We start from the raw sequence: 14253 nt of genomic DNA, 5'->3' as shown, positions 1-14253 counted from the left end.
AGCAGCCGGGACGTGCACACACGCACTCACACGCACCCCCACACCCCACTACACAGCCTCCGGGAAGGGAGGTGCACAGCACTGCCGAGGCAGAGCATTCTGATGAGAGCGGGGCCCTTCTTGGAAAGACAGGCAGACAGCACGTGGTTGAGGCGAGAGCAAGCACAGAATGCGGGCACGAGGCCCTGGGAGGACCACCTGCGGCTGCGTCGCATGCGGCTGCGTCGCATGCACCTGTTCTAAACTCTGCAGGTAGAGCGGTTTCCAGAAGGTGGCCACTGCTAAGGTCGCCAGAGCAGTCCTCCACCACCCGGTGACCGTAGATCACGAAAAAATAAAACAGACAGCTGGGAGATGGCGGCACGACGTTTGCTCAAAATGAAGGAGAAGACAAAAAAGGGCAAAATAACAGAATTTTGTTTTACTTTAAAACTTTAAAAATGTATTGTTCTAAGCCTCCTCTGGCAGATGGACTCCAACAGGGGTTTGATTTCCCAGCAAGGAAACAAATGCTGTTCTCAGCGAGACCTTCCTCCCTTTTCCCAGGCTTCTTCCTGCTGCTTCAGGGGATGAGAAACTAGAAATGTAAATTAACTAAAAGTTAGAAAGCCCAATTGTGAGGAGCAATTTCCCAACTGGCTTAAAAGTGAAAGCAAAGAAAAGAAAAATCTGTATGGGAAATAAAGAGGCTGCGAGATAACACATGAGTCGCCTGGGATGGGGACAGTAACTCCCCACGAGGTCCTAAGGGCCCCGCTGCACGGTCTAGGCAGCATGGGGTTTACGGTTCTCACGACCGCTTACGTAGGACAAGTGTCATGACCTTTAACATGCGAGGAAACCAAGTCCCTGGGAGGCCGACAAGCTGCCCGGTGCCCATCGATGTGAGGGCCTCGATCTCAAAATCCTAAATTCTGTAGAACTGCCTCAAGAGGCTCTGGAACCAAAGCGAATGGCTGAATATGAAGGTGAGGAAAATGCTAGAAGCATCCAGCCAGCTCAAAAAGAGTTCCCTGAGTATTTTACAATTATTTTTAAAAGGTTGTTCTACAGGTTTTCGGCATTGTTTCAGGATGCCTCCCTTATCAGAGGGCAAAATATTTTGTATTAAAGGAGCTGGAGGGGATCCCTGGGTGGCTCAGTGGTTTAACGCCTGGCTTTGGCCCAAGGTGTGATCCTGGAGACCCAGGATTGAGTCCCACGTCGGGCTCCCTGCATGGAGCCTGCTTCTCCCTCTTCCTATGTCTCTGCCTCTGTTTCTCTGTGTGTGTGTCTCTCATGAATAAATAAATAAAATTTAAAAAATAATAAAGGAGCTGGAATGTCATGGGATAAACGTGGGGAGTTTAAACAGTCTGCTGCCAGGGAAGCCCTGTGCCTCACGACTCGAAGCAGTGCCCGTTGGCTGCTTAACAAAAACAGAAGCGAGAGGGACAGGCAAGTCAGCCCTTAAGACCAACATGGTGTCGCTTTGTCGACGTGTCACCTCGCGGGCAGCACTACACACAGCCACCCCGCCATAGGGATGACCAGCTGCATGCCAGGCTGGTGCCCATTGCCGTCCACTGGTAAATGAATGAATCACTCAACAACTCGAAATCATGAGCCAACAGGTACGAGGGAGCTAATGCCTATGGGAGCGTGCAAATTCAAGACTTCTCTATCGAGGCACTGAACTGTGAGGTAAAAACCAATGTTGGGCTCTTCTTTACACCCAAGGGGGAAGCCTCGCCTGCCCTGGTTCACAGGAATTGCCCTTTCACCTGGTTCAGGTTTGCCATCTCCCGCTGCGGTTAGAGGAAGGCGGGAGGAGGAGGATGGCCCTTTAGGCCAAGGCCTGTGGTGTGACATGGGGCAGCGGCAGAGGGGGAGCTATGTGAAGCCACTGGGCTCGGGCAGGGTCAGGGGAGATTTGGGACCAGGCCACGTGCTTGACTGTGACGAGACCAGCAGGCAGGTAGCTTGTGAAGGCAGGTCTGGTACGGGAGCTCCTGTCTCCCAGTGACAACCCCCAGTTCTGGAAGCAGCTGTGAGAGCTCACCTTCCACAGGCACTGAGCACAGCGAGTCCATGCTTTTAGCTGGTCGGATGGTAGCCTTTTCCACTAAAGACAAAAAGAGAAAAATAGCCCTGATGAGTGCATGTTGAGAGGAAGTGATCAGGACAGAAGCCAGGCTGCAAGGACACAAGAGAACTTTCTTCAGGAAAGTTTTTCAAGTATTTATCATTTTCCCCTTTGGAAGACGTTCCCCCATTCCACCCTGGATGCTCTTATTTTCATCATGGGACTGAGCTTATAAAAACAGGGCATTTGCAGATCAAGGTTTTTGGGGACACTTGACAGGTAAAGGTAAGCTACAATTTTGTCCGATGGCTGTTGGCCAATGAGAGGCGCTGAACCAAATCGTCCCGGGGGAACCAAATCCTCCAGGAGGCTCCAAGCAACCCCTCCTGCCGTCTGGCAGGCTGGAAGGCAGGATTCGTGACTACAGCCACGTCAGACAGCACGCAAGAATTTGGTGCAGCAGGTGAGGGGGACCCAAGGGACCGTGCAGCTCTGCCCCTGAGGGCTGCAGGCTGGTTGCTCCTCCAAATGACCTCACCGTGGAGCAGATCCAAACCAAGCCTTTCCTGAGCACCCACTATGTGCCTGGTGTCCTCTGTGCATCTCGGTAAACCACCCAGGCAGATCTGGGGACGAGTGTGACTTCACCAAGTAAACACAGATTCCAGGCACTGGACTCAGCCCTTCGAAATGCCGTTTCTTCTCAGGTTGCTGAGCTGGCTGGAAGGTAGCTCCTCCCAGGCAGCTTGCCAGGAGGGGCAAGAGGACAGCCTGGGAGCCGAGTGGGAGCCCCAGGGCTCGTGGCTGTCCGGTCACTCTGGCTTCGAATCCCAACCCTGCCACTCTGGGCGGCGTGACCTCAGACACACAGCTGACCTTCCCGAAACTTCAGTTTCCTCATGCGGGAAATGAGGAAAAATAGAGTTGTTGTGTCAGTCAGGTGGCACTAACCCAGGGCAGAGGAAATGCTCAGCAAGGAGGAACCCTTGCTGGTCTTGCTCTTCAGGATGGCCCAGGGCTCAGCAGCCGGGGGGACTCAGGAGATGGCCTGCAGGGAGCCCTCGGAGTTGGCCCTACCCCAAACTGAGCTGGGCATCCCTCTTTTAAATCTCCCCCGTTTTCTTCCTCGCCCCAAGCCCTGCTGCTCTGGGAGTCTCTGAATTAGCCCTTTGGCCCCCCTGGCTCGGGGCTTCTCTCTGCCTGCACCCAACCCTGGAGAGCCAGCTGCCTCCGCCCCCGTGCTTCTACTTGTACTCGAGACTTATATTCTAGAACTCCTGTCCTTCGAGATCTGCTACTTCCACAAGCTTCCAAACTGACTTTTCATCCTACAGCTGCCTGGCCAGTGCCCCTTCATTTGGAGACAAGCTTCCGCCTTGGTATTCCAGAGGCTGCACTTCTGGACTTCTTCTCAATTTCACGTGTCACCCTTGAGTGGCGCCAGTGACCCGATGACACAAAGTGTCACAGAGGATGGGCAGCAGTTCTCTCTGCACGGCCACCAGTGTTCACCTTCCACGCTGGACCCCTCCCCACCCCCCTTTTTTTAAGATTTTATTTATTTATTCATGAGAGACACACACAGAGAGGCAGAGACACAGGCAGAGGGAGAAGCAGGCTCCATGCAGGGAGCCCGATGTGGGACTCGATCCCAGGACCCTGGGATCAGGTCCTGAGCTGAAAGCAGATGCACAACCACTGAGCCACCCAGGCATCCTAGACCCACCTTCTGATGATATGGCCTCTTGTGGTCTCAGTGGCCGCAGCAGCTGCTTTGGGGAATAGTCCCAAGGATTCCCTGGCTCCGTTTCTGGATGGTGACTAAGCGCTCAGGGCTCCTTGGCCCATGACTATATTCAGATTATAATTTTCTGTCTGAGACCTTGTCCTGACCTCATGGAGGCTCATCTACCAGTTTTCTGGCAGCTTTGGGTCCTCAAGCCCCCTCTCTTGGATTATCCCTATGGCTTTGGGTCTTCCCTGCTTAAAAGTGTTCACGTGGAGACCTCCCTGGACTCCCCCTGTTGGATAATACATAAATTCCAGTACGTTAGTGTCCAGGACACCGCAAAGTTTATGCATCTCCATTTGGTCAATACCCCAGTTTTTCAGGGCACCTGGGTGGCTCAGTGGTTAGGAATCTGCCTTTGGCTCAGGTCGTGATCCCTGGGTCCTGGGATCGAGTCCTGCATTGGGCTCCACTGAGGAGCCTGCTTCTCCCTCCATCTATCTCTGTGCCCCTCTCTCTGTGTCTCTTATGAGTGAATAAATAAAAAAAATACCCCAGTTTTTCTTCTCCTTTATTTCTTATTTCTGTTCAGCTTTCTAAATATGGGTGAAGACCCTTTCATCTCCCCCCTCCAAAAAAGTCCCCAGTGCTCTACATGGTGAATCAATTTTGAAAATTCCCTTAGTTACGGAGTTTAGAAAAGATTGTTAAAATTATTTACATATGTTAATCTACCGACTTTTTTCACATGCATATTTCAACAAATAGTGAGTTCATGTATCACTTACAGAGACCATGTTGGTGGATGCGACCAGAAGCTGCCCGCACCCCCGGTCTTCAGTTTTGAGGGTCTGAGCAACATTCATTCCTCTGGTGAAGAGTGGGCACTTCGGCAGTAGGCAGGGTCAGAGAGCCACTGGTACTGGCACTCATGGGTCCTGCATTTCAACCCTGCATCCCCTCAGAGTTCAGCCATTCCAGGATCTGTCTCTGATTAGTTTGTTCACGAGGTCTTAGACCCATGGCTTCTTCCAATCCTGGCTGCGTTTCAGAATCACCTGGGCAATTTTCTAAAAATGGCCAATACTCTGGTTCCCCCACAGACCTCCTAGGGCAGATCTGCTATGGGAGTGAACCCCTGGGGTGCAGTTGGGCTGGGACCCCCTGGCCAGGGACATCCTGTGCATTCTGTGAGTTGACTACCATTTGAGCCGGCACCTTGGACTTCTTCCTTTTGAAAACCACATGGAGGGAGGGGGTGTCGGGAGGGGGTGGAAATCTTCCTAAGGCAAGATCAAAGCGAATCACTGATTTCATTTTTTGCTGTTTGTTTTGCTCTATTGTTTTTGACTTTTTGTTACTTGGTAAACTTCTTGCATTGTATCACCGATTCTGTAACCGGAATTCTCTTTGATGTACTTCAGCAAATCTCTTTATTATTAGATCAGGAGTTTCTTGCCAAGAACTCCTCCCCTCAAATTCTCCTTTGCGAATCCTAATTTCTGATGTGTATCTGATCTACGATAATTGTGGCCACCTGCCCTCTTCGCCTGAGATATCTTTCCATTTGGAAAGGCATATTCCTCATATGGCGAATGTTGTAGATGCCTACCCAGAATCAGCTTCTCTTCCTCCTTCTCACAAAGCCCTTGTACTTCTTGGGTGCATCTCACTGTAATCCCATTCCCCCTGCCAGTGATTGGTTTAGGAAGCCAGGCCTAAGCCAGTCAGCGCAGGGCACTCCCTTGGCCCTAGGGGTTGATCCATATGACTCATTGAAGGCAACAGAGATGGTAGTGGGGTGGGGGGTGTTTCTAATGGGAGCTGCTGGGAAAGAAGAGTCCCTGCTCTTAGGAGCACGCTACCAAAAATGATGTTCTTTCTCCTTCTGGACATAGTGATAGAGGGAAAGCCTCTAAGTACTATAGCCATTTCGTCACAGCAAAGAAACCAGTCTGGGGATGAAGCTGACCCACAGGGGAGGCCTTAGCTGAGGAAAAGAGGGGAATGGAGACAGAGCCACTGTGTTAAACCCTGAAACCTTCCCTACATCTGGTGTCCAGTTACAGAGCCCGGTGAGTTCCCTCACTGCATAAGCCAATTGAGTTGGATGTTCTATTATTTCCAGCCTGAATCATTGTAACCACTATACCCGGTGACATCCCTCATTACCCCAGTAGGCAAATTGTGAAGACTTCTAACATCTGTACTTGGCGTACAGTTATCACTGGGCTCAAGGAAAGTTCTTAAAAATATTTTCTCTTATTTTTCCTATAAGCATTTATTTTCCTCCAAAAAATCTTTATCGTTAAAAACTTCAGGGGCACCCAGGTGGCACAGTGGGTTAAGCATCCGACTCTTAGTTTCGGTTTAGGTCATGATCTCTGAGTCCTGGGATCAAGCTCCACATCAGGCTCTGCACTCACTGTGGAGTCTGCTAAAGTTTCTCTCTCCCTTTGTCCCTCATCACCTCCCTTGCCCCGCCCCTGTGTACTCTCTCTCTAAAATAAATAAATAAATCTTTAAAAAAAAAAAAAAGGCACTTTGGGGGCACCTGGGTGGCTCAGTTGGTTGAACCTCTGACTCTTGGTTTCCACTCAGGTCATGGTCTTGAGGTGATCCTGCCCCACACTGGGCTCCCCGCTCAGCATGAGTCTGCTTGAGATCCTCTTCCTCATCCTCTCCTTCTCCCTCTCCCCCAATCTCTCTCTCAAATAAATAAAATCTTCAAAAAAAACGACAGCACCTTCAAACATTCACAAAATTTGAAGATCTCTAAACTTACCACTCAGGTTTACCTTCACCATTTATTTCCTTTCTCTCCTTTTGCATCTGTATGCACCTGTTCACTTAAATTTTGCTGAATCATATGAAAGTCAGTTTCAGTATTTTGACACTTCATCTTTAAATACTTCAACTTTAGCATATGCCTCCTAAGAACCATCAGCACTCTATGAAAATTTACGATTCCTTAATATCATCTAGTAACTACCAACTAATAACTTATCTGTCCCCAAAATTATCATTTGTAGCCCCATCTTCCCCCCAAAGGTTCCAATCAAGTTTTGCTCATTGCATTTGTATGTTTACCTTTTACAACTTGTTTCCATAAGTATTGCCCCCCATCATTTTTTTAAAAATCAGACTTTCAAAGGTCACTGTGGCAAATTTCTTTGTACTTCCCTTTAGGACAGTATTCAGCTGGATTGGTTATATTCCCCATTGTACTGTGACCCCCTCAGTTCCTTCCTGCACCAATTCCCATTGATTATTCAGTTATCATTCTCACAAGGCAACACTCCTATTTAAAAATTAGATATAACCCGGGCATGAGTCATGGGACACGAGAAGGGACAGATCTTACTTATAATGCAGTTCAATTGATCGATGTAGAAGGAATGATGGAAACAGAAAATGACCATTTGGTAAACACCACAGTAATAACTGTTATAATTATAGTAATAACCTTTGGGGCACCCGGGTGGCTCAGCCGGTTAAGCGTCTGTCTTTGGCTTGGGTCATAATCCCACAACCACACCCTGCCCCACATGTCTGTCTCCCTGCTCAGAGAGGAGTCTGCGTCTCCCTCTCTCTTTGCTGCTCTCCCTGCTTGTGCTCTCTCAATAAATAAATAAATAAATAAATAAATAAATAAATAAAAATCTTTAAAAAAAATTGACAGTAATAACGTTTGCAGGCAAGAACCATTGATGGGGTGGCTCAGAGGGTTGAGCATCTGCCTTCAGCTCAGGTCATGAGGTCGTGGTCCTGGGATGGATCCCCATGTCAGGCTCCCAGCTTAGCGGGGAGCCTGCTTCTCCCTCTCTCTCTCCCCCTGCTTGTGCTCTCTCTGTCTCTGTCTCTCTTTCTCTCAAATGAATAAATTAAAAATCTTAAAAAAATGCCACTGATGGATGCTAAAATTCAGGGATAAAAGTATAATTAGAAACAGGATATTTTCATAGTCTCAATATATTTCCCACAATATACTCATTAATCAGAAAGGGAAAAAAATGTAACTTTACATGGACAAAAGCTTGTAGACAGCACATTAACCAAGTGATCAAAGTTAACATCACCAGCAATAAAATATTGACACCATGTGCCTCCTGATAGGACACGCTAAGATGGCACAACACTCATAACCTCAATCGAATCATGAAAAACCTTTAGACAAACCCAGGCTGAAGTATATATAGTCTACAAAATAAATGGCCATACTCTTCCAGAGTGTCATGGTCAGAAACACTGAGAAAATGTCCTAGACTGGAGGAGATTCAGGAGGCAGGGAAACTGAACGCAATATGCATTCCTGGACCAGAAAAAGGATATCAATTGGACAATTGGTCAATTATGAATAAGGTCTGTAAATTATTTAATAGTATTGTATTGATGTTAATTTTTTGGCTTGGCTCACTGTATTACGGTTACCATCAAAAGCAGCTGCGTGAAGGTAAAAGGGTTCTCTGTATACTAGTTCTGCAACTTTTTTTTGTAAATCTAAAATTTTTTTTTTTTAAAGACTCCTTAGTTAATCTTTAAGTTTATGTTTCAGGTCTAGTGAGTTTGACATGATCAAACCAAAGACCTAAGAAACAGAGCTAGGAAAAAAACACAAATATAGATATAGATATAGATATAGATATAGATATAGATATAGATATAGATATAGATATAGATCTCCTTTTATATATATGATAAATAAATACGCATAAAATAGAACATCTATATTGGCTCTGTCCCTGGTTTAGGAGTACAGGGTGATAAGAGCGTCTTTAGCTCTAATGAGGCCACTCTGGGTGGGTTCCTGGATGGGGGCTGCTCCCCAGAAAGACCAAGCCATGATTGGAAGCTTGGAATTTTCAGCCCCGTGCCCTATACTCTTGAGGGGAGAAGGGCTGAAAATGGACTTAGTGAGTGATTATGCCTGTGGGATAATCTTCCATAAGTTCCTAATAGTATGGGGTTCAGAGAGTCCCCAGATAGGTGAACACGTCTACACCAGGAGGGTGGGTTTTTCCCTACGTGGGAGGTAGATTGAGTTTTTCTAATACAATATATATCTCATAAAACATAACTGCTAGTGATTCTTACCTGAGAGCCTCTGTCCTCTCACAAATACACTCCCATTTCTACTCAGCTTTGATTTGGAGTCTGATCCAGAACGTCCTAGGTTAAATATTGATTTCCACTTCTTCGATTTACTGGAGAGCTTTCTTCTAAAAGAGCCAAGCCATAATAAAGGGTTAGTCTGGTAACTGGTCATTTCCCTGGGATCTTTAAATTGAGAATGCATGCCCTAATCATGCTCTTGGTTACAAATGGCTCTGACATTTCAGGAAATTCCTCTCTAAAATTCAGGGCAGCCCAGGTGGCTCAGGGGTTTAGCGCCACCTTCAGCCCAGGGTGTGATCCTGGAGACCCAGGATCGACGCGGGCTCCCTGCATGGAGCCTGCTTCTCCCTCTGCCTGTCTCTCTCTCTCTCTCTCTCCTCTCTGTATCTCTCATGAATAAATAAATAAAATCTTTAAAAATTAATAAAATAAAGCACCTCTTTAAAAATAAAGTAAAATAAAATTCAGTTTGAGCCTGAGTCTGGCCCTGTCTGGGGATGTCTTGGATGACAGGGCAGGCTTTCATATTCCCCAGGGGAAGGAGCAAACGTGTGCTAATGAAGGCAGGTGTGAGGGCAGACAGAAGCAGGGATGGCTGGGAGACTTGGAGGTCACAAGTGAGCACACACAGTTCTGGGAATTCTGGTAGGAATTCTGGTAAGCACCGCAGTCCGAGGTTTTCAAAGACACTTATTTTTGGCAGGAGTAAACACTAAAGACCAAAGAGCTCAGTGCTGTTATGCCCCCTGCACTTTGGCCATACTGCTAGGTCACCCACAGGTGAGGACAGGGCTAGCAGAGACTTCCATGGGCTGAATAGGGGGCAGACGAGAAAGTGACCTGGAAAGGAGTCCAGCCTGGGAGAGCCGGAAGCCACTGGGTGTGGTCAAAGATCACTGCAGAGAAAGCAGAGGGCCGACCAGTGCGTCCGTCCGTCCGTGGTTTCCTTCTCATTTCCCTGATGTCTCCCACCAGGCTGCCTCAGTAGGAGGCAAGGAAAGGAGAGTGCTAGACTGGGTGCGGGGAGCCTGGTGCCACCAGAGGTCACCATAGAGGCCTTGCCCTGCTCTGGCTCCTGCAGCTTCAGACTTCATAAAGCACTCAATGAAACCCTACAACCTGTGGCTTCCACAAAGGACCTTTTCTCCACAGGGTTCTCACAGAACATCCAGATCGCAAGCCCGACATGTTTTTATAATCAATCAGAGCTAGATCTGCAGTGCTTAGTGGTTTCTTTTGAATTGGGCCTAGTTTTTTTTTTTTTTTTTTTTCCAAGTACTTGGCCTGGGAGGTTACTTTATAGGGTGGCATGCCTTGGGGTATGGTGTGCCCCATCTGTGGTTAAGGCACAGAGAAAATGCACTTGATGGTCCTCCTGAGGTACTCTTCTTTCTGATCCCTGGGTGGAAGTCTCATTCTCCAGGGATTTAGGGAGCAAAGTAATGGGGTTCAGTCTAATAAGAGCATGATCCACATACTCCAGGTAATGGAGGGGTTACTCGCCAGGTGAGTTCTAGGCATGCCATCCCCATGATTCACATGCACTGTGACAGGCACCCCTACTGTTGTGTAATGTGGAGCCCCTTTTTCCCTCCCTGGATGGAAACAGCCCCACCATCTTGGGGGTCATGCTGACAAGAAGTCCAAGGTGTCTATTTTCAAACCTCTTTGAGGTTGACAGTCTCCAATGAAAATTTTGCCTTTCAGCCCCTCCACCTACTGTCTGCCTAGAGTTTAGGGGTCCTGCTTCAATCACTGCCTACTTTTTACAGGGGTGTGAAGGTGAGAAGGGAAGAAGGATGTGTGGAGACCAGGGTTACAACAGAGGAAGCAATGAAGAAAGTATCCTATGAATAAAATTGATGTTCAGGTTGGTTTTGGAGGGGAAGGAGGGCTCTGACAGGTATGGAAGGAAGAAGGGAAGCCAGGCATACGTGTCCCCAAGTGCTGCATGCCCAGAGCTCTCTGGCGTGGCACTACCTGTCAGCTTATCCTCCATTCATCTCTATGGCTTTTATAATGTCACTTGGAGGTGGAAGATGGTGGGAGGGGGTCAAGTTTTTGATCTTAGCAGATGTCCTTCTGAGAATGTCAAGACTGTTTTGTCTAAACTAAGGAGTAAGGGATTTTAGTCATGACTCTTGACCCCTATGAGCCCCACCCCCATCATTAGGGATCTCTGGGGGGAGAGTTGGTCTTCATGACTTGAGAGCAGTGAGGGAAGACATCAATCCCGGTGATAGAGAGTTGTGAGGCAGCTCCCCTTCTCTTCTGGAATGTTCCCTCACATCTCGACCCAGCCTGTCCCCACAACCTGTGCTGCCATTGTTGGTTCTGAGACTATATAACTACATACTCTGTCCGCCTCCACCCAAACGTTCCCCAGAATTTAAGAGAATGCTGCTTACTTGTTGTCTGGTAACTCAAGAACAGTGTGGAAGAGGGTGCCCATGGGAGGGACAATTTCAGGCAAGCTATTCTCCCTCCTTTCCTTCCGAGCAGGATGGTTAGTAGCCAGACTCCGGGCCTGAGCTTCCTCCAGGCTCACCAGCTTCATGGGCAAGGAGAGGGCTGGCAAGGTCAGGCTCTTCATGATGGGCGGGTTTTCTATACAAAAAAGAAAAGAGCTCAGTGGTGGAAGGAGGCCTGTGCATCTAGTGTAGCCAGATTCCCCACCCACAGTGCCTCCATTCCAGACCCCCTGGCTTCTGGGGGTTGGGGGCCGAGGCTGCACATAAGGAACTGACAACTCCATGGCCAGACAGCCAGCAGGCATACAGGGCTTCAGGAGAGGTAGCCTGTACTTCTTGTACTTTTCAGAGAGGGACCATTCGTTCATTCATTCATTCATAGGACAAACATTTACTGAGCATTTACTTCCTAGTACTTTGGCCAGGGAGGAATGTATGTCCAGCCATAGACATGGCCTCGCTCAGCTAGAACAAGGCAGGAGACTGTTCCTGCTCTCTGCAGCCACAGCACACACACTCCAAGGCAATTTAATGTGGGAGCCTATACTTTCCCTGATCACTAATGTTTATATCTCTGCACTGAAAAGACATTTTATAACCTGTACTATTCCTTAAAACACAGATGGCTTTTTACTCACGACTCAGTGGTATTAAGTGTATGCAAGCTAATCTTTTCTTCCTATGGTTTTATTTTTGTTTGTTTTTTGTTTTTGTTTTTATTTTTTATTTTAAGAAATGGAAGTGATGATGAGAGACCAATGGTGTCCAGGGTCATCTCCTTTCTTAAGTTATTGGTTCTCAACTTGAGGCAATTTTGCAGCCCAATGCCGCTTCCCCAGGGACATCTGACAATGTCTGGAGCCCTTCTGGTTGTCATAAGCATGTGTGGGAGCACTCCCGGCATCTAGTGGGTAGAGGCCAAGGATGCTGCTAACCATCCTACAGTGCACAGCACAGCCCCCCAACAAGAACTACCCAGCACTAGCACATGGGGTGCACTGATGGTGGGCCCTTCTCTGGGACCCTCATGGTGTACCTGTGCCAGAGGAGCAAGAAGCCCCACGCCATTGTCCAACCTCCTTACCAGTGGGCTGTGAGCACTGAAGGGGGCTATCTAGTGTGGAAAAATAAGAAAGGAAAAAAACCCCAATGACACATACAAACAAAAAACCAAAAACCCCCCAAAAAACAAAAAAGAACTATGCAGCACAAAATGTCAGCAGTGCCAAGATTGAGAAAACTTGATCTAAGTAAACGAAGAGGACGTCTAAGTTGGCCTCTGAGTGGTCTTTGGCAACCTTGCCAGCTTCCTGTAATACCTTCAGAAGGTGTAAAGAGACTCAAAGATAACTTGGACCAACCGAGAGTCAGCAACCATTTTGGGTATTGGACTCACCTAATTTTCAGAGAGCACCCTGATGGCACTATTTCGCTTTGCAGAGCGTGTGACCCTCTCTGGGAGGAGGAAAATAAAACCACTGAAAAAGGGCCTTGAAGGAAACAGAGACGGTACTGAACACTGGGTTCTTCCAGGCAGGACAGCATGACGGTCATTCCTCAGGACTGCAATGAACTAAATGAACTAAATCCGCAATCCTAAAAACTTCTCAGTAGCTTCTAACTTGAACCCAGTTTTTCAACTTAATCCCAAGGAGGTTAAAATATTTAAATTTTCTATACTCTTACTATTTGCATTTTGATTATTTGTGATTTGTTAACTATTTATTTACTTAAACAATTCAATCACTCTGGGAACAACTGGATCAATGCAAGAACCTACACTGCAGGGTCAAGAGACCTCCCAGCTGGTTTAGCACCCACCTCTCCCCCTACTTTCAGGCTGCAGGGTCCTAGAGGCCTGCTCATTGTCTCTGCTTAGATGTTTAACAAGCATCCCTAACTTCACATTTCATAACAGAGCTTGGGGTTGTTGCTCCTTCCTCTAAACTGGTACCCTTCCCATTTTCGTTAAGTTAGTAAATGGCACCATGCGCCACCCAGCTGTAAGCAGAAACCTGGAGTACTTTTTTTCATTCATTCCTTTCTTTGGCATGCCACCCATTCCCACATCTAGCCTAATAAGCAAGTCATATAACATTTTTTTAAAGATTTTATTTATTTATTCATGAGAGAGTCAGAGACACAGGCAGAGGGAGAGGCAGGCTCCCTGCGGGGAGCCCAATGCTGTTCTTGATCTTAGGATCCCGGGATCCACCCCGAACCAAAGGCAGATGCTCAACGTCTGAGCCACCCAGGCGTCCCAAGTCCTACAACTCTTACCTCCAAAATGCATCCTGAATCCAGCCACCTTCCTCATGTCCACTGCTAACATGCTAGTCCAACCCACCAGGTCGGCCCACCTGACTTCTGCCATTGCTCCTTAACTGGTCTTCCTGCTTCTAGACTTGCTGCCTTTCCATCTCTCCTTCACACAGCAGTCAGAATGTCCAGGCCCTACACTCCCTGCTCAAAATCCTCAAATACTTTCCCATGGCACAGAGAACAAAGCAAACTCCTAGCTTGACCTACAAGGACTCTCCATCTGTTTTCCCTCTCCTCTTTGCCCACTGACCCAGTGCTCTACAAAAATATATGGTAAGAATTTTTACTGTATATTCCCATTATAAATTATACACATATACCACTGTGTTAGTGTCATATATAACAGAAAACATACAAAATCATAGAAATGACAAAATATACAATAGAAAGAAATGAAGAAGAAATCCTAATAGTGTCTTCCAACACCCATAGTTCAGTATTCTGGTCTTTGGTGCCCATAGGGTAGGGCACTCCACCTTGGACGCCCCATTGGCTCTAGCCACACTGGCCTACTTTCTGTACCACTCTGAGCCCCTTGCCACTTCAGAGCT

At 47.4% G+C, this 14253-nt stretch overlaps 1 protein-coding gene across 1 annotated transcript in view; it reads right to left on the bottom strand.

The window, feature by feature from the left end:
- The window catches only part of ARHGAP31 (Rho GTPase activating protein 31), a 119267-nt gene that overhangs the window by 21396 nt on the left and 83618 nt on the right, over positions 1 to 14253 (bottom strand). The window contains exons 7-9 of the mRNA XM_038582926.1: positions 11318 to 11516; positions 8889 to 9013; positions 2042 to 2104 (exon numbers count right to left, since the gene is read on the bottom strand). Of these exons, the coding sequence (XP_038438854.1) occupies positions 2042 to 2104; positions 8889 to 9013; positions 11318 to 11516 (387 nt within the window). The remainder of the gene's footprint in view (positions 1 to 2041; positions 2105 to 8888; positions 9014 to 11317; positions 11517 to 14253) is intronic.

The sequence above is a fragment of the Canis lupus genome, chromosome 33, assembly GCF_011100685.1.
Source record: "Canis lupus familiaris isolate Mischka breed German Shepherd chromosome 33, alternate assembly UU_Cfam_GSD_1.0, whole genome shotgun sequence".
In the NCBI taxonomy this organism is placed as follows: Eukaryota; Metazoa; Chordata; class Mammalia; order Carnivora; family Canidae; genus Canis; species Canis lupus.
The sequence above is the reverse complement of the archived record's forward strand: the minus strand, read 5'-3'. Positions and strand labels throughout refer to the sequence as shown.